This window comes from Balaenoptera ricei, chromosome X (genome assembly GCF_028023285.1).
Source record: "Balaenoptera ricei isolate mBalRic1 chromosome X, mBalRic1.hap2, whole genome shotgun sequence".
Lineage (NCBI taxonomy): Eukaryota > Metazoa > Chordata > Mammalia > Artiodactyla > Balaenopteridae > Balaenoptera > Balaenoptera ricei.
This window is the reverse complement of record NC_082660.1, coordinates 116,091,410-116,118,040: the sequence shown is the minus strand read 5'-3', so window position 1 is coordinate 116,118,040 and position 26,631 is coordinate 116,091,410. Positions and strand designations below refer to the sequence as shown.

The 26,631-nt window shown below is 39.7% G+C and overlaps 1 protein-coding gene across 1 annotated transcript in view; it reads left to right on the top strand.

Annotated features, from left to right (window-relative positions):
- Positions 1-460: 460 nt before the first annotated feature.
- LOC132357186 (fibrous sheath-interacting protein 2-like) overlaps positions 461-26,631 on the top strand; it is an 88,604-nt gene continuing 62,433 nt past the window's right edge. Inside the window, 7 exon segments of the mRNA XM_059910468.1 lie at positions 461-661; positions 4,240-4,401; positions 5,142-5,231; positions 5,593-5,732; positions 6,841-6,982; positions 7,693-7,803; positions 8,230-8,370. Coding sequence (XP_059766451.1) covers positions 461-661; positions 4,240-4,401; positions 5,142-5,231; positions 5,593-5,732; positions 6,841-6,982; positions 7,693-7,803; positions 8,230-8,370 — 987 coding nt within the window.

Genomic DNA, 26,631 nt, shown 5'->3' with positions numbered 1-26,631 from the left:
TTCCACTTATATCACTTATATAAGGTATCTGAAGTATTCCAATTCATAGAAACAGAAAGCAGAATGGTGGCTACCAGTGGCTGGGGGGAAGGGAGGAAAGGAAAACTGTTTAATGGGTATAGCGTTTCAGTTTTGCAAAATGAAAAAGTTCTGGAGATCTGTTGCATAACAATTTGAATATATGTAATACTACTGAACTGTACACTTAAAAATGGTTAAGATGGTAAATTTTATGTTATGCATTTTTAGCACAATAAAAAGATGCATGAAAGAACATGGAGACAAAGTACAAATTCCCAACAAACCAAGTGCAGCCTCGGCTCTCAATGTATTTACCCGGGCGACCACTGTCTCGGCTGCCCAGACTGGATGTGGGCGTAGAGCGGGAAAGGGGTGCGTGAAGAGAAGGAATGAAGACTGCTTGCTGCGCCCCAGCCCCCGGCCCCCTGGGGGCTGACGGATGGCCATGGATCTGTACCTCAGCAACTGCTATAACACTGCCCAAGCCGCCGCCGCTAAGGCGGCTGCCAGCAGCCTAACTGCCGACAGGGAGCAGTGCAACTCCGTGAGTGGCGACCAGTTGGTCCTCCTCCGGGATCCGGGGCTGGTCTCGGAAGGGAAGGAGGGCGGGCAGACGGAAGAGGGGGAGATCTCAGCAGAGGTGGGGACGGGTCTTTGACGCTTGGTTTCTGGCTCCGAGGCCCCCCGCAGTTAGTGCCTAGAGCTGCCTCTGGCCTGGATTAGCTCTGAATGGTGCTCAGAGATAGGATTGGTGACCAGGGTAAACTGGGAGGCCTTCCAGGTTGTCAGCAGGGCGGGTTCTTTCAACCCTGAGTGTGTGATTCTTTGGTTTATTTGGAGGTATTAGCCCATTGAAGTTTAAGTAGATTGGTCTAAACTAAAAGAATAGTTCTAGAAAAAAAGAAACTTTCTAATTATATCTGACAGAGCTCTCAAAAAAACCCCATTCCAGAGGTGGGAGCCGCTCATCTATTGAATCTTCCTCTTGGGGTCAAGCTGCCTACAAATTTAAGTGAAAAGGTAAACTAACTTTTAATAGTGCTGAAGTGATTTTCTTGACTGTTTTCAGCTTGCTATTAAACTTGAAACACTGCTATGACTTTGCTTTGAGTCAACTTCAATTTCACACACCAAGTGAAGTTAAAATGAGTTGAAGTGTTCAGTGTCTGAACCTCACTCTAATGATAGAAGCCCCCATGATATGCCTCAGCCACCCAATTCAGCTTTATCTCCAGCCCAGAGCCTCAACTCTGAAAGGTCAGGGTCTTTTCTGCCTACCCACATGCACCATGCTAATTCCTACTTCTGTGCCTTTGTTCTTCTGGCTCCTGAAACCTGGCATGCACTCCTCCCCTTCCTGACCTTTAATTTGAGCCATCTTTCAAGAGCTACTATATGAAGCCTTTCCCCAGTGTCCCAACCCCCAACTGTCTCATTTTTCCTTAGAATTTACATTGCCCTTGGCCTGCACTATCTCACTCAGCACTGAAAGTACTATTACTGGTTCAGAGTGCTGCACTCACATTGTTACACATTTTAAGTCCTCTGCCTAACACTCCGCACACTGTCCTTAGCTTTAGGCCAAGCCTGAAGGAGGTTGAGAACTCTCTGGTTGAGTGTGTGCTTTGATCACAATAGCAAAAGGTTCTACAGGAATATTTATGACATCCTTACCCTTCCACTCTCTAGGGTGTCATCAAGGATGAGTACAGGGCTCCTTGGTATTTCTGATATTTGTCTAATATATATGATTTTTTAAAGTTTTATTGCTGGAAAACAATATAATTTCTATTTTCAAAACCAATATGTTCTACCCACTCCCATGAATTAGCATTCCTAAAACATACTCAAAGCCTATTTCACTACTAGTGATAACACTCCTTTTTACTTTGTAAAATGTAGCCCCCTCTGTTGGTTTCTTCCTCAAATACCTTTTATTTGCCATATTTATATTGTTACTCTGTTATTCACTTGTTAGCTACTTCTTATTTCCTGATTTTTTTCCATACTTAATTATACTGATTTGCTGTATATTATATTGATTCCCCCAAAACGTATGCATTTATTTTCTTACATATAAATTTATTTATTTATTTTTGGCTGAGTTGGGTCTTCGTTGCTGTGCGCAAGCTTTCTCTAGTTGAACCAATTGGGGCTACTCTTCTTTGCGGTGAGCGGGCTTCTCATTGCGGTGGCTTCTCTTGTTGCGGAGCACGGGCTCTAGGAGTGCAGGCTTCAGTAGTTGTGGCTCGCGGGCTCAGTAGTTGTGGCTCGCGGGCTTAGTTGCTCTGTGGCATGTGGGATCTTCCCGGACCAGGGATCAAACCCGTGTCCCCTGCATTGGCAGGCAGATTCTTAACCACTGCACCACCAGGGAAGACCAAAACGTATGCATTTAATCATGGTCAGGTACTATATTCAACTCCTGTAAAGACTAACTTAGTGGGATCCTTCTTTGTCTTTTGGCAAGATCTCCTCAAGGAAGTAAGACTTTATATTTACACATTTAGTTGGTTTTTTTTCAACTTACTTTACCCTCATGACCACCTTTTAAGGTGAAGCTATGACAGGTAGATGGTGGCAGAGTTTAGACCAGAACCACAGTCTCCTGATTTCTTAGGCCACGCTCCTTCACCTGACCTTGCTGCTTCCTGAACTGCAAACCACTTTAGCAGAGCACTACAGAAACAGGGAATTTAAAGGTCTTTCATATTATTTTGAATGCAAGTGTAAGGGGAATTATAGTATTCTACTGTCTTCTTTTCAATAAGATTAAAATATAACAATGTGGGACTTCCCTGGTGGCGCAGTGGTTGGGAGTCTGCCTGCCAGTGCGGGGGACACGGGTTCGAGCCCCGGCCCGGGAGGATCCCACGTGCTGCGGGGCGGCTAAGCCCCTGCGCCACAACTGCTGAGCAACACCCGCCTGCCACAACTGGAAAGGGCCCGCACGCAGCAGCGAAGATCCAATGCAGCCAAAAATAAATAAATAAAAATAAATTTATTTAAAATATATATATATATATAACAATGTAATGTACCTGTCTAGCTATTCATTAATCCAAACCTGACAACTGATCCTATTACTTCAACATTTTTTAATTGAAGTATAGCTGATGTACAATATTATATGTTACAGGTGTACAACATAGTGATCCACAGTTTTTAAAGGTTATACTCCATTTATAGTTATTATAAAATATTGGCTATAGTCCTTCAACATTTGATAGTAAACTTATTCTCAAGTAATTTATCTATAAATTAATTTGCTTATTAGTATACTATACTTGAGTAGCACCTGTTCACAAACTCCTTAAATTGGTTTTATTGTAAAGTAAATAGTAAATACTTTGCCAATTAACCTTGACATTTTGCTTTCAAGAAAAGATATCACATTAAGTGAAAAGAACAATTTGCATACTTTTAAAAGTCTGCCCTATGATCTCCCACTGGCAGGTAGTGATGACATAATAAATTCTTCTGTTCAGGGAAACCAATTATTTTGATTGACAATAGAAAGCTTACCCTGGCCTTAATGAATGGATTTGTTCTTTCCTGATAGGTCAGTAGCCAAGGTTTGGTCAACACATGCCAACACCAACAAAAGTCAACATCTAAAAGAAGCAATAATCAACCCACTAACTGCAACACTGTTTCAATTGCCATCACTGCTGATTTTTGTTTCTCTTCTAGGAAAGCTATGGGCTTCCTGTTTAGTTTCACTGTAACTTAAATCATTGCCCAGAAGGATGTTTTTCTTTGCCTTTTTAAGGAGACATTGGTAGTCAGGGAATCCAGCTTCCTTATATAGGTCCCTTGCGAGAGACAAGAGGCTGGCATCAATCAAGCAGTCAGAAACTTACAAAAGAAGCTTTTAAATGGAAAAACAAAGCTAAAACCCATCATGCCCCTTCCTGTCTGCTCCTCTGCTCATATTTAGTATCCTATCTACCTTGCAGGAACTCTTAGGGCCACATCTCAGTGTCCAGGAATGGGATTGAGGCTGAGGCTGCCACCTCCAGCCTAAAGTCAGCTCTGATAGAGAGGAAGAGAAAGGCATTAGATTTACCCAAATCAGCCCATTGTCTGTATTCCCTCACTTCAGATTCTTCTTGCATGTTTTATTTTCAACAAACAGCCTATTCAACAAATTGAGGTTTAAAAGTGTGATTTCATTCATTTTACACATGTAGTACTTTTGAATCTGTGTGTTTGCAGCTTTATCAGCCTTCTTATGACTTTAACCTGACTGATCCTTATTGTCAACTTTTGGAAACCAGCTATAAAAGCCTGCACGATCCACATTTAAAAATATACTATAGGCGAAAGGATATCCTGAGGAGATTAAAGAAAGGCAGGTATGTCACCAGCAATAATAAGGTGGGTTGAATCCTGCTTCCTGTTAACCAGCAAAAACCTATGGACTTGATAGACGCTTGCTTCTGTACTTCACTGGGAGCCTGTGTCAACTTTTAATTGAGCAATAAAGAATACCTAACAGAAAACTCAATGAATTACTCAGTATTTGAGTAAAGAGAAATCAGGTGGCTGTTTCTAAATAAAATTAATTGTTCCCACTTGATTTTTTTCTTTGATAAAAGCAAAAGATAAGCACCAAATGATTTGAATATGTAAAGACATATACATACACATTTATTTATTTATGTATTTTCTCTCAGCAGCATTATTAGTGCCTTTCCTCTGGCTCTAAAAGTAATAATGGCACTGTATACCTGTCAAGGAATATTTCCTATACCCTTTGAGAAGACTAGAAACAAAATGGAAACCTAGCAGAATACAGCTTGATAGAATAAATTCTTCTGAAAGTTAACATCATTATTATACTGGTGTTTTAATAACAAATTCATTGAGCATAGTAAATTCTTGATTATGATGTGAACCATATTATTGAAATAATATTATTTAGGTAGAAATTTCCTGGTGATAAACCACCGTAGAGAGATACTGCCTTCCAAATTATTACCAAAATATGCTATCACTACCCTTGATCCCAAAATTGTTACTAAAATGAATGTTCTTATGACTCTCTTCTCTGGAAAGTTTCATGATTGTTACAACTTTCTATGTATATATTTGGTTTTTGGTTTTTGATTTTATAGGTTGTATGTACCTTGAAGGAATTGAATAAGTACAGGCAGTATCTCACCAGTTTAAAATTACACTTTGAAATAAACTATATAAGAGAACAAGTAAGTTAAACACTTAAATTTGTTTTACTTGAGGCCTGTAAGAAAGTTTTTATGTAGGTTGTAGAAAAAAGGTTTGGTCTTATACAGAATATTTTCTTATGATATTCTGATCTAGAAGTATTAAGGTAACAAATCAAAAAATATCTCTAAATATCTATGAGATAAAAATGAGACCTCTGCCTTTCACTTACAGAGAAATTTTCACTTATCTGGAGTGGAGCCACACTAGACTTAAATGCAGGTTAATTAACCATTTGTAAACTATAGGAAGTTTACCAAGCCCTAAACATAAGAAGGCATATCAAAGGACAGGGTTATTTCTGGCCAATATAAAAACTTTTAATTCTTTTTTCTCTCTCAGAAAATGACTGAAAAACAAGTAAATAAGTTGTATGAAACCAAGAGAGCCTGTGACAATTATGACAATACACAGTTCCAAGATTGGCTGTTACAGGAAAGTATACAAACAACTCCAGACCAAGAGCTGTTAATAAAGCAGAGGTATGACCGAAGTTACTGCATTTTTTTGCGGACATACTGTGGACCCCAGAAAGTTGTAAAAGTACTAGAAATAATTGAAAGCAGAATGAAAAAAGTATTAGACACTATTTAATCTCCTGTAGTCTTCAATGTGGAGAGAAAGGAAAGGAGATTAAGAGGTAACAGGGATTGGGAACCTTGGTACCATGGCTAGGGAGGAGAGTTTCTACCTGAGAAACTGGAGTCACTAGGGAGCCCAAGAGGTAAGACAAACTGATATTTGAAGAACAATTCCAAAGTACAGATCCCTGACCTTGGGAAACCCAAGTCCACAGTAACAGAGGAAAGAAGGTGTCATTAGCACATTTCAAACTTAAGTTTAAGGAAATTACTGCAAGATCAAAAAGAGAGAGTTGCCATAACTTCATCTGATGATAATATAAACAGGTGTTATTCCCCAACCAACTGTGTATGTTCATTCAGCTATTACCCACACACATTCAATGTTACCATTCAACGGCCAAGCCCATGCCCCAGGAGGCAAAGCGATGAATTATATATAGTTCCTCCTCTTTCTCCTTTATCAGGGATGGGGGCCAGTTCCCCATCACCTGGCTCTTATATTTCATGGATTCATGTCATGATATGCCAGAATATATACTGATTCACCAGAGTGGCAGACTAGTAGTCTACAGACCTATCTATACATGAGAGGTTGTTCAAGGACTTGGGAATTACAGAGAGGCCAGTACCCACTTATTTTTTAAAGGAAATTCAAATCTACTTGTTTTTTGAAGTCAGTCCTTAAGTTGATTTCAGCTGTCTTTGGAAACTCATGTTCTCAGAACTCCTGAGTTATGACTAATCCCCCGTGTAAAATGCTTGTAATAATCACTCTGTTCTATATTTTGCCATTGTCCCAGCCACAATAACAGAGTCTGATCAAATGAGTACATCATGGTGAGTTGGTGGATCTGACTAGCTTAAAAGTCCCTGAAAATCTCTACGTTTCCTGTAGTTCAAGAAATAAAAAGCAACCCAGAAGGTGGTTTGGGAATGTCAGAATAGATAATACCATCATAAGGGAAACACCCAATTTATCTTCACTTATATTTACACTTTTACTTAGATATTTAGATATGATTAGTAGGGAATTAAACAAGCTTGAGCACATGGCAGAAAAGCAGAACATACTCCAGATAAAGGAAGAAGAAAGATGACATTGGGACCACATTAGAAGAAAACTTAGTCTCTGTAGACAAATTGAAGAGGTGAGAAACACCAAATTTTAAATGTTGATGGGAAAATTGTGCATGATTGTTTTATTTATAAACATTTTTAGCAGTCCCACCATACTACCTGAAGTTATTTCAGGTCTAAAAAGTAAACCGCTGTTTATAATTTTTTAAAATACTAAACTGCTATTAATCTTGTATCACTGTTATAACAGACAAGCTTTTACTTAATACAGTGAGACTGATACCACATATTATATATCCATCACAGTACAGTCACACTTCATCTGCTCTTAAAGTTTTAGAATTTAACTCTAGTGAAAAATAACCATGCCTGTATTCTCACTCCTCAACATTCAGACAAGGCTACTTGTTTAGGTTCTCTGTCAAAATACATTTAAGGTCAACAGATTACATATGATAATCCCCCAAATCCATAAGAGAAAGTCCCCTTGCCAGCATCTTTTTAGACCCATCTTTGGAGCCGGGCTTATGTTTGAATTGTTTCCAGTAACAAAATAATTTCCTTCCTTTTGCCATTCTGTTGCATCCACCAATACATTCTGAATTAAAAAAGCAGTAAGATAAGCCCATTCTAAAGCCAATGTAAGATTTTCATTATGGTTGTCCAAATTTCTGTAAGGCCCTTGATTTGACCTAATTCACTTACTGACAAAAACAAAACAAAACAAAAAAAGATTATGAAAGAGAACCCCTGCTGACTACCGTGACATTGCGCTCCTTAGGAATGGAAAACAAAAGAAATGTTACTTCTGACAAAGATTGGAGAAGAAGCAAAAAGAGAAGCAAGAGTTGAGGAACAGCATAGAAAAGTCAAAGAAGAAGCTCACCAGAAGGTAGAGTGAGCTTTGACCAATATCTTGGGCTATTTTGAGGACAGGCTTTTGCCAATTTTGATATCTTAAAGTGTGAATTTTCAGAAGTGGCCTAAACTCACAAGGATAGCTATTGATGGAGAGAGCGAGTCTGGTCTGAACCTGGACTTCAAGGGCTGGTCTGAAATGGGACCAGTCTCCAGAAAGTAGGCAATGAGTTAAATTAGATCTAGTTATTAAAATATATTCTTCATGCTGGACAACAAAAGGAAACTTACCCTTATTACCTTCCTAGCTTTGTACTCTTTGTGACTTTAGAAATCTCAAGACAGGAATGAGGGCTCCCTTCAAATGTACCATCATATTTGAAGTGTCTGTTTTGCATTTCCAGTGGCAAGTTGATATTAAATTTTTAAACATATTAAATATATATTTTTAATATTTTAGAAACAAGCACTTCTAGAGAAAAATTTTCATTTACAAAAAATGCAAAGGAATGACCTTCAGAGAGAAGGATCGGAGGAAAGTACATTTGAAAACAAAAGTCAAGATGAAACAGAAGGTGAGAGAGAGACAATAAAAGACAAAGTAGGTAAACAGAATATGCATAACTAATATTAAATATTGGTGGCTTTGTAAAACCCCTCTATGTGCTTATATAGTGAGGTCACAAAGCCCTTGCAAAGGGAAATCCTAGAAGCTCACACTACCTGTGCCAGGCACTGTGCAAGGCACTTCCCAGTTACAGGTCAAGATGTAGAGAATGTACAGACACCCACACACATACACAAAATATTATTATATTACAGACATTATAACAAATTAAACATTTCTGTAAAGTGGCTCAGTAGACAAGACTGCCTTTACTAGAAGTTTAAAAAGGAGCCAGTAAGAGGAGACAGAATGACAACAACAAAAAGACAGAGAGAGAGAGTTATATAGAGAGAAAAGGAGCCAGTAAGATAAAACATTACCAAAAAAAATAGACTGAAACAAAGAGGGAGACAATGAAAGAAAAATGTAGAAAAAACAGAAGAAAAATTTTAAGTGAGGTCCGCTAAGAACAGATTATACAAAACAGAGTAAGCTAATAAGAGAAAGAGAAAAAGAAGTTTGAAGTAGAAAAAAAGAAGAGACATTTGAAATATCCTAAGCAAGAAACAGAAATAGAAAGAAAGACCAAAAAGGTTAAAATGGAAGAGGCAGGGACTTCCCTGGTGGTCCAGTGGTAAAGAATCCACCTTCCAATGTAGGGGACAAGGGTTCGATCCTGGGTCGGGGAACTAAGATCCCACATGCTGTGGGGCAGCTAAGCCCCCGTGTCACAACTACTGAGCTCACACTCCTCAATAAGAGAGCCCACATGCCACAAACTACAGAGCCCATGTGCTCTGGAGCCCGTGCACCACAACTACAGAGCCCATGCGCTCTGGAGCCCACACACCACAACCAGAGAGAGAAAACCCACACACCACAACTAGAAAGAAGCTCACACACCACAACAAAGAGCCTGCACACCAAAATGAAGATCCTGCATGCTGCAACAAGGCCCAACACAGCAAAAAAAAAGGAAGAAAAGATGATACACAAAGAAAGAATGAAATGTAAAGAGTGAGAGAGAGGAAGAAAATGAATGAATAAGAGAGAAAAAGAAAGAATATTGATCAGAAGAAGCCAGTAAGAAAATACACACACACACACATACAGGATGAGGGAGTGGAAGGAAGACAAAGGCAAAGAAACAAATAAGAGACAGAAAAAGACAAGGAGTATGAGGAAGAAAGGCAAACAGACAAAGAAAAGAGAGAGAGTGAAAGAAAGGGAGCAAGAAAAAGACATACAGACAAAAATAGAGGAACGAAGAGGTAGGAGGGAGGGAGATAGAGAAGAAAGAAGTTTAAAAAGGATGAGTGAGTAGGAAAAGGTAAAATAAAGAAAAATAATGTGAGAGTGAGAGAAAATTTTGAAAAGTGGAACCAGTAAGAAAATCAAATACAATTTGGGGGAGGGGGCAGTGACAGAGACAGAGGGAAAAAATGAGTAGTGAAAGAAGACAAATAGAAGAGACAGAAAGAGAGAGACTTTTAAAAGGAGAAGCCAGTAAGCAAAACCAGTACAATGAAAATAGACTGAATGGGAGAAAAGGATACAGTAGGAGAGGGAGAATAGGAGGGAAAGAAAATATTAAAATGGAGGCAATAAATAAGGCAGTAAAAGAAAATATGAAAATAAAACAAAAAAGGAAGAAAAAGAAAAAAGACAAAGAATGAAATGAAAAGAGGAGACATAGAGGCACAGAGCAAAAAGGAGAGGAGAAAAAGAATGGTACAGTAAGGAATGAGAAGGATTTAAAAAGTTACAAAGGAGAGTAATGTTAAATGGGAGGGAGCAAGAAGGAGGGAGGGAGGATGGGTGGATGGAAGGAAGAAAATATGAACATACTTCAAAAAGGAAGAGCCAGTAGCCAGTAAGAAAGACAGTACAAGAAAATATAGAAAGAAACCATGGAAGAAAGAAAGAAGGGACAGAGAAAGAGAGAGAAAAGAAACATAGAAAGTAGGTAAATAAGATGAGTTTACAAAACAGGAGCCAGTAAAAAGGCAGGACAAAAAAGATAGAAGAAAAGAAGAGAGAGAGGGAGAAGGAAAGAAAACAGTTTGAAAAGAGAAGCCTGTAAAAAGAGAATAAAATAGGAAGAAAGAAAGGGAGGAAGGCAGGCATGCAGGCAGGCAAAGAAAAGAGAGAGAGTGAAAGAAAAGGCGTGACAAGGAGCTACTGAGAAAGGGAATAAAGGAAGAAAGGAAGGAAGGAAAGAAAAAAAATTTTTAAAGAATGAGTCAGTAGGAAAAAGTAAAATAAAGAAGAGAGAATGTGATTGAGTAAGAGAGAGACTTGGAAAGGAGTCAGAAAAAAAACTGTAAAATAAACATGATAGGTAGATAATAGATAGGTTGAACCAACTTTTAAAAGAATAACCCAGGAATAATCGAGAGTACAAAACAAGGTAGCAGATGAGAGAAAGAAAGAGAAGGAAAGAAAAAAAGTTTAAGAAGAGGAGCCCTTAAAAGTGAGTTAAAAAGGAGGGGGAGGGACAGGGAAAGAGGGAAAGGAGGGAGATGGGAAGACAAAATGGAAAGAAACAGGATGAAAGGGAGCACATAAAAGACAAAGAAAAAAGCAGAAAAAGAAAGAAAGAAAAAAGGAAGGGAAGTTTTTAAAGGATGGGGAAGTAGGAAAAGTGAAATAAAAAAGAGGGAATGTGATTGTGTAAGAGAGAGGCTTGGAAAGGAGGAGCCAGTAAGAAATTCAAGTACAATTTGGGGAAGGGGGGCTGTTTAAAAAGGAGACTTCAGAGGGGGGAAAAAGACTGTTAAGTAAACATGACGGGTGATAAATAGATAAAAGACAGAAGTTTAAGAGGAAGAGCCCATAAAGAGTGAGTTTAAAAAAAAGGCAGGAAGGAGGAAGGAGGGATAAAGGAAGTGAGGAAGACAGGCTAGAGAGAAAGGTAAGAGTGACGGAAGGAAAGTAAAGAAAACAGAAACAGAAAGTGAAATAAAAACAAGAAAATGAAGGAGAAGGAAAAACTAAGTTTAAAAGGGATGGGACAGTATGAAAGAATAAAATAAAGGGGAGAGAGAGAAGAGAGCAGGAGAGAGAATTGAAAAGGAGGAGCAAGTAAGAAAATCAAGTACAATGTGGGTGGGGGAAGTTTTGAAAAGTCAATAAAGAGAGTTAGAAGAGAGATGAGGATGACTGATACCTAGATAGGTAGGTATATAGATAAGACTCTAAAGAGGAAAAGCCCATAAGAAAGTTAGGACAAAAAAGATAGAAAGTTATTTGATAAAGGAGGCAAGTATATACAGTGGAGAAAAGACAGCCTCTTCAATAAGTGGTGCTGAGAAAACTGGACAGGTACATGTAAAAGTATGAAATTAGAACACTCCCTAACTCCATACACAAAAATAAACTCAAAATGGATTAAAGACCTAAATGTAAGGCCATACACTATCAAACTCTTAGAGGAACATAGGCAGAACACTCTATGACATAAATCACACCAAGATCCTTTTTGACCCACCTCCTAGAGAAATGGAAATAAAAGCACAAATAAACAAATGGGACCTAATGAAACTTAAAAGCTTTTGCACAGCAAAGGAAACCATAAACAAGACCAAAAGACAACCATCAGAATGGGAGAAAATATTTGCAAATGAAGCAACTGACAAAGGATTAATCTCCAAGATTTACAAGCAGCTCATGCAGCTCAATAACAAAAAAACGAACAACCCAATCTAAAAATGGGCAGAAGACCTAAATAGACATTTCTCCAAAGAAGATATACAGATTGCCAACAGACACATGAAAGAATGCTCAACATCATTAATCATTAGAGAAATGCAAATCAAAACTACAATGCGATATCATCTCACACCGGTCAGAATGGCCATCATCAAAAAATCTAGAAACAATAAATGCTGGAGAGGGTGTGGAGGAAAGGGAACCCTCTTGCACTGTTGGTGGGAATGTAAATTGATACAGCCACTATGGAGAACAGTATGGAGGTTCCTTAAAAAACTGCAAATAGAACTACCATACGACCCAGCAATCCCACTACTGGGCATATACCCTGAGAAAACCATAGGTCAAAAAGAGTCATGTACCAAAATGTTCATTGCAGCTCTATTTACAATAGCCAGGACATGGAAGCAACCTAAATGTCCATCGACAGATGAATGGATAAAGAAGATGTGGCACATATATACAATGGAATATTACTCAGCCATAAAAAGAAATGAAATGGAGGTATTTGTAATGAGGTGGATGGAGTTAGAGTCTGTCATACAGAGTGAAGTAAGTCAGAAAGAGAAAAACAAATACCGTATGCTAACACATATATATGGAATCTAAAAAAAAAAATGGTCATGAAGAACCTAGGGGCAAGACGGGAATCAAGACACAGACCTACTAGAGAATGGACTTGAGGATACGGGGAGGGGGAAGGGTAAGCTGTGACAAAGTGAGAGAGTGGCATGGACATATATACACTACCAAACGTAAAATAGATAGCTAGTGGGAAGCAGCCACATAGCACAGGGAGATCAGCTCTGTGCTTTGTGACCACCTAGAGGGGTGGGATAGGGAGGGTGGGAGGGTAGGAGACGAAGAGGGAAGAGATATGGGGACATATGTATATGTATAACTGATTCACTTTGTTATAAAGCAGAAACTAACACACCATTGTAAAGCAATTATACTCCAATAAAGATGTTTTTTTAAAAAGTATATGTAAAAAAAATAAAATAAAATAAAATATTTTAAAAAAAGTAGAAATCATTAAAATAAAGACAGAAAGAAGGTGACTGATAGCTGGATATAGAGTCAGCCAGCTAGGCAGGAGGATAGGTAGAACTGATTTTTAAAGGAGAAGGCAGTAGTAAAGACAAAAGAAAAAGGTATAAAGAAAAGGAGAGGGAAAGAAAGGAAACGTTTTGAAAGAGGAGTAGTATAAATTAAGCAAAAGAAGAACGAAAGGAAGGAGGAAGGGAAGAAAGAAGGAAAGGGGAGAGAGAGAGAAAGAAAGAGGGATGAAAGGAGGAGGAGACAGGAATGGACAGAAGGAGGGAGAAACGAATGAAAAAGGACAAGAGGGAAAGGGTGGGTGGATGGATGGTGAAAGGAAAGGAGGAAGCAGGAGGAAGGAAGAAAGAAATGAGGAAAGGAAAAGGATTAAGGGGCAGGAGATAGTAAGGGAGGAGGAAGGGATGAGAGAAGGAATGAAAGAAAGGAGGGAGGAAGGCAGGCATGCATGCAGGCACAGAAAGAAAAGAGAAAGACAGAGACCATGAAAGAAATGGAGTGAGGAAAAGACAGAGAAAGGGTAGGAAGGGAAGGAAGGAAGGAAGAAGGAAAGAAGGAAGGGAGAAAGTAGAGAGCAGGGAGAGAAAGATCTAAAAGAGAGGAACTCAGGTAAAATCCAATAAAATAAAGATAGATGGATGGATGATATCTAGGTAGTTTGGCAGGTTGATGGATAGATAGGTAAGTAGACAGGATTTTATATGGAAGATGTGGTAAAAAAAAAAGTCAGTATTAAAAAGATAAAAGGAGAGAGAGTGAAGCAAAGAAAAAAGTTTAAAAGAGGAAAACTGTTTAAAAAAAAAAGTCTAAGAGGGAGAGAGGGAAGAAGAGAGGGAGGGAGGAAGGAAAGGAGTAGAAAGGAAGGGAAGAAGGAGGTAAAGAAGGCAGGAAGTAGGGGGAGGTAGGGAGGGAAGGAGGAAGACAGGCAGGCACTAAGTTTACAAGGGATGAGTCAGTAGAGAAGAAGAGTTAAAGAAGGAAAGAGAACGTAAGGGTGAAAATGCAGGAGCCGTTACAAAACTCGAGAATAGTCATGTGGTGGTGGACAGAGATTTTAAAAGTAGGAGTCAGAAAAACAAAGACAAAAATAAGGACAGAAAGACAGATGATTGATAACTGAATAGATAGGTAGGTAGGCAGTTATACAGATCACAGGTAAGTAGCAAGGTAGGTAGGTAGATAATTTTAAAAGTGGAAGCCGGTAAGGAGGAATGTATGAAAAAGAGAGAATGAGAGAGTTACAGCAGGAAGAAAAAAGTGTTAAAAGGGGAGCCAGGACAAATGGTAAAAGCAAATATATATGGAATCTAAAAAAAAAATGGTCATGAAGAAACTAGGGGCAAGACGGGAATAAAGATGCAGACCTACTAGAGAATGGACTTGAGGACACGGGGAGGGGGAAGGGTAAGCTGTGACAAAGTGAGAAAGTGGCATGGACATATATACACTACCAAATGTAAAACTGATAGCTAGTGGGAAGCAGCCACATGGCACAGGGAGATCAGCTCGGTGCTTTGTGACCACCTAGAGGGGTGGGATAGGGAGGGTGGGAGGGAGGGAGACGCAAGAGGGAAGAGATATGGGGATATATGTATATGTATAACTGATTCACTTTGTTATAAAGCAGAAACTAACACACCGTTGTAAAGCAATTATACTCCAATAAAGATGTAAAAAAAAAAGGGGGGGGGAGCCAGCAGAAAGAGAGTAAAAGGAGAATGGGAGGAAGGAAGAAATGAGGGACAGAGTAAAGAAGGTAAGAGGAAGTAAGGGGAAAAAAAGGAGAAAGTAATGAAGGAAGACTGGAGGGAAGGAGAGAGGGAAGGAGGGAGTAAAGATAAAGAAGGAAGGAGGAAGGGAGGAAGGAAGGAAGATGGGAAGAAAGGATGATGGAACAGAAGTAGGAAATAAAGAAAAGAGGTTTATAATGATGAGTCAGTAGGGGAAAGTGTTACATAAAGCAGAAAAAGACAATGTGAGAGTGAGGGCGGGGGGAGCCAATAAGAAAATCAAGTACAATTGTGTGCAATGGAGGGGGGCGGATTTATAAAGTAGAAGTCAATTTTTTTAAAAGACGATACCAAAAAAATGGATAGATAGCTAGGTAGGTAGAGGGATAGATAAGTAAGGAGATAGATAGGTAGGTAGATAGATGATAGATAGACAGACAGACAGACACAAAGATAGATAGAACTGATTTGGAAAAGGAGAAACCAGCGAGAAGTCAGTACATAAAAGGTAGAGAGTTGGAAAGAGAAGAAATGAAAAACTTTTTAAAGTGGGTCAGTAAATAGAGAGTAAAAAGAAAGAGAAAAGAGAGGACAGGAGACAAGAGGGTGGGGGAGGGAGGGGACAGAAGAGGAAGAGGGAAGGGAAAAGAAACAGAGAAAAAGAAGTTTTAAGGGAGAGCAGAAAAGGCCTTTTTTAAAAAATGAGCAAGAGAATGTGTTCGAGAGAACGTTTATAAAGGACCAGCCAGTAAACATAGACAATGTGAGAGGGAGGAAGGAATGAAAAGTTTGTGAAGGAGGAGTCAGTAAGAAAAGCTCACAGTTCAGTTCAGTGATAAGATGAGGCTGTAACCTTCTCCCTCTGGGACAGTACATCACTTTAGCAGCCAGATTGCTCCTTCCATCTTCAACTGTTAACTTCTCCTTCCAGTAGGAAGAAAGTTTCAGGTAAGCATCTTAAACAGTGGCCACCTCAAATGCTTTTTGAAAAAGAAAATATAAAAGGATTTATGTTCACAGCATTACAGAGGTGAAAAGAGAATGAAGATGTCTATTTCACATATGAAATTGACTTACACCACTCTAAGAAGCCCATCACCTTCTACCACGTGGACACCAAGGGATACACAAAACTCTAATGAAAACCCAATTAGCACACATATAGTTTGAAATCCTCTTGTCTATTTCTAAACGATTAGAAACAGAAACGGTAGTCACCTTTTTCACAAATCGGGTATGGTTACCTCAGTCAGGCTCTGAGGCACAACCAAGAATTGTCAATGGCCACTGGGGGGTCTCCAGCACATGGCCTACAGGGCCTCCAGCACAGTCATTATGCTGGTCTGCATCCACACACAAAGAAAAAGCCATGTTCTTCTTGAGCAGGACGGAGGGATGGAGTTTTTCCCTTCTGCCAGAAGACAACTCTGTCCCCACAAGTATAACTTTAACTAGACAAGATGATATTATAAAAGTGATTGTCCTGCCTCCCCATCACATCTGTCCTAGCATTCCTCAACCTTGCCACTACTGGCATGTTGTGCTGGATAACTGTTTGTTGTGGGGACCGTCCTGTGCATTGTAGGATGTTTAGCATCATCCCCAGTCTCTATCCGCTAGATGCCAGGAGCAGATCCCCCTCCCCAATTTGTAGCAATCAAAAATGTCTCCAGACATGTCCAAATTCCATTATCCCCTGGGGTACAAAATTGCCTCCCATTGAGACCCACTACCTATCCTCTCTAATTCCTTCCCACAACCCCATATACAGATTAGGCTATGGCTCCCTCCTGTTGGGCATGAGAGGATAAATAGAATCTATCTTGAATAACTTTGTCATCGCCACTATTAAAAATAAATCTTATTGTGTTTTTTTAAGCTTCTTATCCAAAGATCAAGGAAATGAGTATCACTGCCGGTCACCAGAAATTACACCAAGGACAAAAACGTAATTGTAATATTATGATTAGAAATACTAAAATAGTAATTTGTGTAAAGACTGGATTTGGTACTGATTGCTTCTGCTTATAATGTGGATAAATCCTCCGTCCTCTGTTATAAATGATGGATTTTGAGTAATGCTTACCAACAATGCTACAGCCGCGCTTGCGGTCCTAATTACTCAGTTGGAGTCACTGTCTCCACACGCCTCTGAGCAGGACAGCCCACGTTTTGCAGCTGACAACTCTGCAAGCCCAGTGCACAGCCCTGTCCCCTCCACACACAGCCCCTGCTCCTGATCTCATTTCTGTACTTTTCCATTCCCAACAAGATCCCAAAGCATTTTTTTAGGCTGTGCTTCACTGGCTGCTGCCACCACAGCTGTTATACCTTGCTCAGCAGTTCTGCCTCCTAGGGAAGCTCATTGGTTTCACCTGGAGCATCAACCTTGCAAATTGCTGACTGGAGGTGCTTGCTACTGATGTTTCTGAAGCCTATGGTCCTAAAGACCTCGCGAGGATCAAGACCCGGACCAGTGCTTTCTCTCAAAACCCTACCCTTCCTTAGGCTTTGGACTTTTCAGGCCTGAAGTAACTTGTCACTTTGCTAGCAGCAGCAATATTTCATTCTGCCACATATTTTTCTGCAGCAGTGGAGCGTGCAATCAGTGTCACCACTCTTATTCCCCTGTTCCTTTTAGAACTGCCCAACTGAGTAGTAGCTGTTGCCATTTTAACATTTCAACCTACTTCTTGAGTTGGCTTCTTTAGCACATGTAGGGCTAGCACTATTTGCTGGATCTAAGTGCCTTCCTTCCTTTTGTTTTCTGGCTCAGTCATTGATTTTTTTAACATATTCCTCTAGATTCTGCCTTTGTGGGGTCCCCAAAATGGCTCAGACCTTCAGAGAGCCTCCCATTGTTCTGCTTCTTTCCCAAAGATGTTGTCTGGGGCAAGAGGTGTGGCTTATGTTCTTACTCCTTTACGTGTCAGCAGTATGGGCATCACCAGGGCACTTATTAGAAATGCAGATTCTCAGGCCCCACCCCAGACCTACTGAGTCAGAATCTGCATTTTCATAAGATCCCCAGTGTATCATATGCACATTAAAGTTTGGGAAACACTGGCTTCCATGACCTCATGGAGGTGGAATAAAGTAAGGGGGCTTGGATGACGTTTTTGTCCTCTGCCTTCTCTGGTCTTCAGAGAGATGACCTTATCTCCACTGAGATAGTGCTTGGCCTGCTGTCATTCACAGTTGACTTGGCCATCACTGCCATGACTCACGGTCTAGTCTCACTGGGCTTAGTAGAACCCTCTGGCTTTCCCATTCCACCTCAGTTCTGGCTGGCTGCTCCACTAACACTGGGGATGGAGCCCTCTTACCCCCAGCCCGGTGACTCCCCATGGCAAGCTTCCCAGCTAGACTCTCAGCCCTTTCTGGGCCATGTGTATACCACATGGGAACCAAGAGTGGCTTAAGAAAGCAAAACCTCAAGGGGAAATAGGGAGAGGTTGGTAAAAGGGTACAAATTTTCAGCTATAAGATGAATAAGCTCTGAGGAGCCGATGTATAACATGGCAACTATAGCTGAAAACACTGTTTTGTATAATTAAAACTTGCTAAGAGAGTAGAACTTAAATGTTTTCAACAACAACAACAAATGTAAATATGTGAGGTGATGGATGTGCTAATTAACTAAATGGGGGGAATCCTTTCACAGTATACATATATATCAAATCACCACAATGTATACTTTAACTATCTTACAATTTTATGTCAGTTGTAAGATAGTTAAGGCAGAACTTCAGAGAGAGCCTTGCTCTGCCTGACCACACTGTATTGCAAGGTTTCTGGGTCATGCCCCAGGTGAGGAGGAGGAGGCAGGGGTGGGGGTAGCCGAAGAAATCTCTTTCCAGAGTCCAAAACAGAGAGCAGAGCAATAGCTCTTCTTTTCTCTCCATATTAACCTCAGTTATCTGAAGCACCAAGGCCCAAATGTGAAGCCCCATCTGACTTGTTTGCTCTCCAGCCTCTCCCACCACCTTTCCATTTTCCCACCATCTCTGAGCTGCTAAAGGAGTGGACTTTTTTCCCCCTAACTTTCCTTAAGTCAAATCCCTTCTTTCTGAGCCCAGATAACTGTTATTGGTGGGCTTAGGGTATCTCCAGTACACTAAAGGAGAATTTTCTAAGTATTCCAGGCTCTTGCTACACAAAAAAGAAGATAAAATTTAGGGAAATTCTTGAGACAATTGCATGGCTTGCAGGTCATACTGTCTTGGCTGTGTCATCATATTTGGGGATGACAGGTGCTGAATATTACCTGGGTGTTTATCGTGGCATTCCTCCTGTTAAAAATTCTAACCTCCCCTCCCCTAGCTCCACCCCCAGGCGGGTGGATGCCTATGGAAGACTAGGGTAGAGGTCTTGTACTTAGAGAGTCAAAAATGAAAAAAATAATATACAATTTAAAAAATAGCCCTGTTGCATAATGGCTGTTTCGCATCTGTCAAGCCCCAAAAGTGAGTACAGCAAAAGATGGTCTCCAGACCTACATGTAGAAGGCATGATCACTGTAAAAAGTGTAAAATACAGAAAAACATGCAATATATGTAATGTGACAACCTAATAAACTTGGGCAAAAGGCATGAACAACCATTTTACTGAAGACATACAGATGGCAAATGAGCACACAAAAAGCTGTTTAACATTATTAGTCATTAGGGAAATATAAACCAAACCACAATGAGATAACATTATACACCCTGTAAAATGTCTAGAATTTAAGTAACTGACCATACCAAGTATTTGCAAGGACGTGAAGCAACTAGAACTCTCTGACATTGCAGGTGGGAATGTAAAATGGTACAACCACTGTGGAAAACATTTTGGCAGCCTAAGTTAAACTTACATCTACCACATGATTCAGTCATTCCACTCCTAGGTATGTACCCACAAGAAATGAAAATATATGTCCACATAAAGACTTGTACATCAACGTCCATAGCAACATTATTCATAATAGCCAAAAAACTGGAAACCCAAATGTCCTTCAGCGGGTAAATGGATAAACTGTACTGCATCCGTACCATGGGATACTACTCACTAATAAAAAGGAATAAATTATTAATACAGGCAACAATATTGATGAATCTCAAAATAATTATGCTGAATGAAGGAAGCCAGATCACCACCCCCCCAAAAAAGATTAGTACATTCTGTTTGATTCCATTTATAGCAAACTCTAGAAAATGCAAACTAATTTATAGTGAAGCAGATCAGTGATTTCCTGGGGGACAGGAGTAGAGAGAGGGATGAACTATAAGGGGGCACAAGGAAACTTTTGGGGGTGATGTAAATGTTTATCTTGATTGTGGTGATGGTTTCATAGGTTTATATACATGTCAAAACTGAACACATGGTACATTTTAAATATGTGCAGTTTATTGTACTCCAATTATAATTCAATAAAGTTTTAAAATTAAATGACTTCTCTTTCATTTGCTATAGGACCATCTCACCATTTGTATAGTTCTGTAAATATTCCTGAAAAGGCATCACCCTCATTATCTTCTCCTCATGATGTAGAGTAACACAACAGAACAAAAGGTAGAAAGCTGTATGTCTCGGGTGCTTTGTATTGATCATTTATTTATCTGGTTAACTTTCCTGTCTATGGGATAGCCCCTTCACTGGCATGGTACTGATTGGTTAGAAATAATGGGGTTCTACACAGGTCTGGACCCTCTCCTTGGTAGTGAAGGTTCTGAGTCAGCTTCATGCTAAATGTACCATGCAGTTGAGCAGAAACTAACAAATATTCGATGATGATGATGATAGCTAACATTTATTGAGAACCTGCTGTGGGTCAGGTCCTGTGCTAAGCTAGAAGGAAGGAAAAGGGGGGAAAGTAGGTGACATAGGATACAAAGATGGAAAAGACATCATCACTGCTCTTGAGGACTCATCTTCCAGGGATCAGACACACATAAACAGAAGTGCTTACAGTCAAAGGAGAGAAGAGTTTTGATTTGTACAAAATGTAGAAGCACAGAAGATTTAGAGAATAGTCCTGCCAAGAGAAATTTTAAAAAGCTTTATAAAAGGAGGGCTTAATTGAATTAGGTCTTGAAACATGAGTGGGAAGCTTCCAGATGAGTAGATGTGAGGATATGGTGAGGCCGTATTGCAGACAGGCTTAAAGTGTTAAGTGAAGGCATGAAAGTTCAAGCCAGCAAAACCATGGCAGGGGAGGAAAGCAGACTAAAAAGGTAGGTTGAAGCCAGAACTTAGTATACCTTGCTGAGGTATGAATTTATTCTCTCAGTAGTAGGGAGCCAATGCAGGTCTTTGAGTAGGGGTGTGAAATAAGAATGATTTGGGTTTAAAAAGATAATCTGGGGCTTCCCTGGTGGCGCAGTGGTTGAGAATCTGCCTGCCAATGCGGGGTACACGGGTTCGAGCCCTGGTCTGGGAGGATCCCACATGCTGCGGAGCAACTGGGCCCGTGAGCCACAGTTACTGAGCCTGCGCGTCTGGAGCCTGTGCTCCGCAACAAGAGAGGCTGCGATAATGAGAGGCCCGCACACCGCGATGAAGAGTGGCCCCCGCTCGCCGCAAGTAGGGAAAGCCCTCGCACGGAAACGAAGACCCAACACAGCCATGAATAAATAAATAAATAAAAATTGTAAAAAAAAAAAAAAAAAGATAATCTGGTTGCAGTGTGCGAGAAAGATACATAGAGAGAAGAGATTAGAAGCAAGATAGTTTTTTTTTTTGATAGGTAAGAAGTAGATTTATTTAGAGAGAAACACACTCCACAGACAGAGTGTGGGCCATCTCAGAAGGTGAGAGCGGCCCCAGGGTATGGGGTTGTCAAGTTTTTATAGGGGTGGGTAATTTCATAGGCTAATGAGTGGGAGGAGTATTCCAGCTATTTCGGGAAGGGGAGGGGATTTCCAGGAACTGGGCCACCGCCCACTTTTTTTTTTTTCAATGATACAAATTAATTTTTTTGTGGCCCCAATCACACAAAATAACCATGAAATAAGAATATTCACATATATGTTTCACCATGATCATTAACATAAATGACCTTTATGTATGTTGGATGATACGTTTGGTTTCTGAGAAGCAAGATAGTTTTGAGTCTACTGGGATAGTCCAGATAAAAATGATAAAGGCCCGAACTAAAGCAGTGACAATGAGGGTAAACAAGAGGCCACAGATTTAAGATATTTCAGAATCAGACTATGCCAGGATTTGGTGACTCAACAGATGAGTAGAACCAGAGAAAGGGAGATGACAATGATGATGATGATGATTTAATTTTTGTGTATGGGTTTTCTGTGCTCCCATAGTGCTGAGGCTTACCTCTATCTCAGAACTCATTATACTCCATCATATTTGTCTGTCTTTTCTACTGGATGATAAACTTCTTGAGGTCAGGAATTATGTATCTTATTTCAGTTCCAAGCCGTGTACTCAATAAGCATCAGATTGGATTAAACTAGCCTTATCTGAAATAAACGGAACAATTTTAAGCTTTCTGGAATGGAGCACTGGATGGATTGTTATGCCTTTAACCAGAATATGGAAGACAGAGAAGTAGCAAGTTTGGAAAGATGGGAGTACCTGGGTACATGATAAGCTTCATTTTAAACTAGTTAAGTTTAGGTACCTGTAAAAGATATCCAGTCAGAGGTTAATAATAGATATTAGCGTTGAGACCAGAGCTTAGGAGAGAAGTAGGGGATGAGGGGAAAGGGGAGATACTGTATTAATTTGATTGCTCTAGAGTCAGCAAAAGTCTCTTTTAGAAGGCTGAGTACTAACTAATTTTTTGTCTTGAATGTTAAACCATACAGAAAGATAGAGAAACAATTAAGACATCATACCCTTTAAATGATGGAGGTAAGAAAATGAACAATATTTGCAATTGCTCTGATATCTTCCAGTTAAATAATTAGTTTTATCATATAGTTTTCCAAGTTATGCTTTTTTCCCTGATTATAAAATCTATGATTAATTTGATAAAGGAAGATATAAAAATTATTCATGATTGTAAATATTAGTATCACACATTTTTGAGTGATTGCTGGGTGAATAGGCCCTTTGGAATTGGCAAAGAAAGCATGGGGAAGTTAGACCCTCTGCTGTGGCTGCCTATATAAATTCCCAACATACTGCCATTAGGGAGTCCTAGTGCAGAGAATTCTCCCCATGAAGGTCTCTACCCTCTAATGCCATCTTTTCTCCCCAGACATAAAAATACATCCTGTTTCCCATCTGCCAGGACTGGACTAGAGGTTAGCTAAGTCTCTGTTAGCCTCTGCAAAAGATTCCCACGCATATCCTGCACACTCACCAAGAGCACTAGGACATCTCCACCTGGGCAGCCCACAAGCACCTCAGATCCAATATGTGTAAAACCAAATTCATCATCTTCTAGTCACCCCCAAACCCGTTCTCTGCTTCTCCTAATTTTATTCAGGTACAAGACCTGAGTCATCTTTGACTCTTTCCTACTGCTCATATTCTACATCCAAAAGTTGCCACCTTCTGTCCAATCCACCACCTTAAATTCTCTCATAACCTTCCCTTCCTTTCCATTCGTGCCACCCATGCCCTTAAGCACTGCAATAATTTGCCTCCAATCTCTTCTTCCTGTTAATCTATCCTGTGAATGTAATCTTCCTGAAATACAGCTTTGGACGTATAATTCCTCTACCAAAAAGTCCTCGGTGGTTCCCCCTTGCCTACTGAATGAAGTGCAAAACAGTTCATTCTAGGGCAGGGGAGTGGTGGGAGATTTAGCTGGCAAAGTAATTTAGGGCCAGAAGTTAGGGAGTTCAGGCTTGTCCCTGATGGCAGTGGTGGGCCACTGGAAGCTGGTAAGCAGGGGACTTCAAAAAAAGGCCTTTTATACTTGGAGATACTGCCTTAACTTCCATAAATAAATACATCGTTGACTATGGTAATTCTAGACATTATGGCAGCCCAACAAGGAGAACTATATCATTTTTTCTTATTTAAAGGTACCTCTTCTTTTCCCCCGAAATTACAAGTACTTCACTTCAAACTCCAGGTATTTCTGCAAAAACAGCAAATGTCTATAGACACTCTCTACAGGATACTTCAAAACAAGAGGCAAGTAACATTTCTTTTGTCCCAGATACAGACAGAACAAATGAAATATGAAATTATGATCAAGATTGGCATAACACAGTTTCATGTATTAAATGACAATTCAGAACAGCCTTATTCCCTGAAATTAACCACCCTATAGTAAGATTTTATAAAAATTGAAATGTGGGGCTTCCCTGGTGGCGCAGTGGTTGAGAATCTGCCTGCTAATGCAGGGGACACGGGTTCGCGCCCTGGTCTGGGAAGATCCCACATGCCGCGGAGCAATTAGGCCCGTGAGCCACAACTACTGAGCCTGCGCGTCTGGAGCCTGTGCTCCGCAACAAGAGAGGTCACAATGGTGAGAGGCCCGTGCACCGCGATGAGGAGTGGCCCCCGCTTGCCGCAACTAGAGAAAGCCCTCGCACAGAAACGAAGACCCAACATAGCAATCAATCAATCAATCTTAAAAGAAAAAATTTGAAATGTGAACCCACAGGAATAATCCTGTGCTACTTCAGACTTCCAGCGCTCATGGTTATCAGTTATGTTAGTGTTGCCATACTCTAAGTGTAGGGAATATCAGTAACAAGCTGTAAGCTAACAAAAGAAAAATGGTGAGCCTGAGAGTTTAAATGTGTTAAATAGATCCAAAATTTGAATATTTGTCTCAATTCTTAATAGAGATTTACCACAAACAACTTGAGTGTTCCCACTTAGCCCTTAGGTTATAGTCTTCCTAAATGATGAGCTTCAAGAGCTTCAAGGTCCATACCTATGCCCTGCAGAGGAATCAACATATTGGGTTTTTGTGAATCATTTCTCTTCTAGTGCTGATGGGTTGTGCAGAGACAGCCATACTGCCTCGCCCTATCCCCTTTGTGATCAGTGATCACTCATCTGACGGCGGGAAGTTGGCAACAGACATTCAGGGTACCTGGTCACAACATATATTACCTCTGTGGGTTGCCGATTTGTCATTCATTATAAGAATCAAATGTACCTCCTTGGCTCCGTTAGCACTGCATTAACTGGCTCACCTGTTCTAAAAAGTTAACATATATTGCCATATTCTGTGTTAAATGCATAGAAAGTGACAGACTCAATTATATATAACTCTTCAAATGTAGCATGTTAGCCACAATATGCTTCTCTATATAAACAAATATTCATAAAACACCTGCTGTGTCCAGGGCACTGTGCTACTGTGCTAACATCCATAATCTGTATGCTTAGTACCTGATTAAAGAATCTTCTTAACTACTTTAAGATAGTTTAGTAGTTGTACATCTGGAATTAATAACTTTTTTCACTAGCCTCACTATACAGTCAGAAAAAAAGTATTCTCTGAGTGTAGCATGAACGGCAAACTTAGTACTACATATGTTATCAAAAAAACGCAATAAACGAATTTAGACCATCTGTTTTTAAAGAAGGCTTTAAAATACATTGGACAATATGAGTAAATCAAATGGTCACAAATACCTAATTTATTTTGAGAAATAGCATGACCACTTTTATTACAATAGAATCCAATGCTATTTTCCAGCTTATTTCACCCATCCCATCAGTGTCAGGAAGTGTACTTCTGGTGGCTTGTGTTCAGCTCTCAGGCCTGGAAAACAAATAAAGTCTACTCTGTTGGATTTATCTTCCTATATAATTACCTAAGCAGGTAGAGCTCTTGGCCAAATCAAAGAGTCACATCCCTTGTGTGCAGAAAACCTGCTCTGTGCTTTCCAGCTCTCTCAAAACATTTTCCCTATAGTTAACTTTCTTTAAAAACCACACATACTCTTTTTAGCTATTCAACTGATTACCTTCCATGCTGATCAGTGCATTCCTCAGTTAGTTAATTTTAGTATACTAATGAATTCTATAAGCCTTTGAATTCTGTAAGTAATGTATGTAATGTAAACCAAATGAAACACGTGTATATTATAAATGGACTTTTTAAATCACTTTATTAAATTTCTGTGAGAAATAGATGATGTTCAAATTCTTTGAAAACTCATTTGAGGATTTTCTTTGTTTTTTCTTTTGGCATGTATAGGTGACATATGCTGATTTGAATGGGGAAAAGGCCAAGAAATCGAGCTTAAACTATGAGTCAGGTAAACATTAACAATAACTATTAAGGAAATCCTGCAATCCATTCATGCATTCATTCAACTAACATTTATTGAGCTTTTGCTACATGCCATGCACTATGCTAATTATTGAACACACGAAGTAGAGAAGCCATGGTCCCTATCCTGGATTTTACAGTTTAGCATAGAACAGTCATGCCAGTAATCACAATCCAATATGATAAGTGCAATAAAGGAGGTATATACAAAGTCCACTCTCCATAGGGAAGCCAAGGAAGCTTTTACAGAATGTGCCACAATTGAGCTGAGACATGAAGGATAAGAAAGAATTTTCTAAGCAGACAAATGGAAAGAGAACCTTCCAGGAGAAGGGAATACATTTACCGAGATATATACATTAGCGCATAGTGGGTTTGTGGAAATAGTTTTTTTTTCAGAATTGCTTTAACTAAAAGTTCAAGTTAGAGAATTACAGAAGATGAAGCTTGACCGGTAGATAAGTGTTGGATCATTAAGATTCTGGTAAGCTGTGCCAGGAAATCTACCTTTTATCCTGTTATCGAAGGGCAACTATTGAAGAATATTCGCAGGAGCAT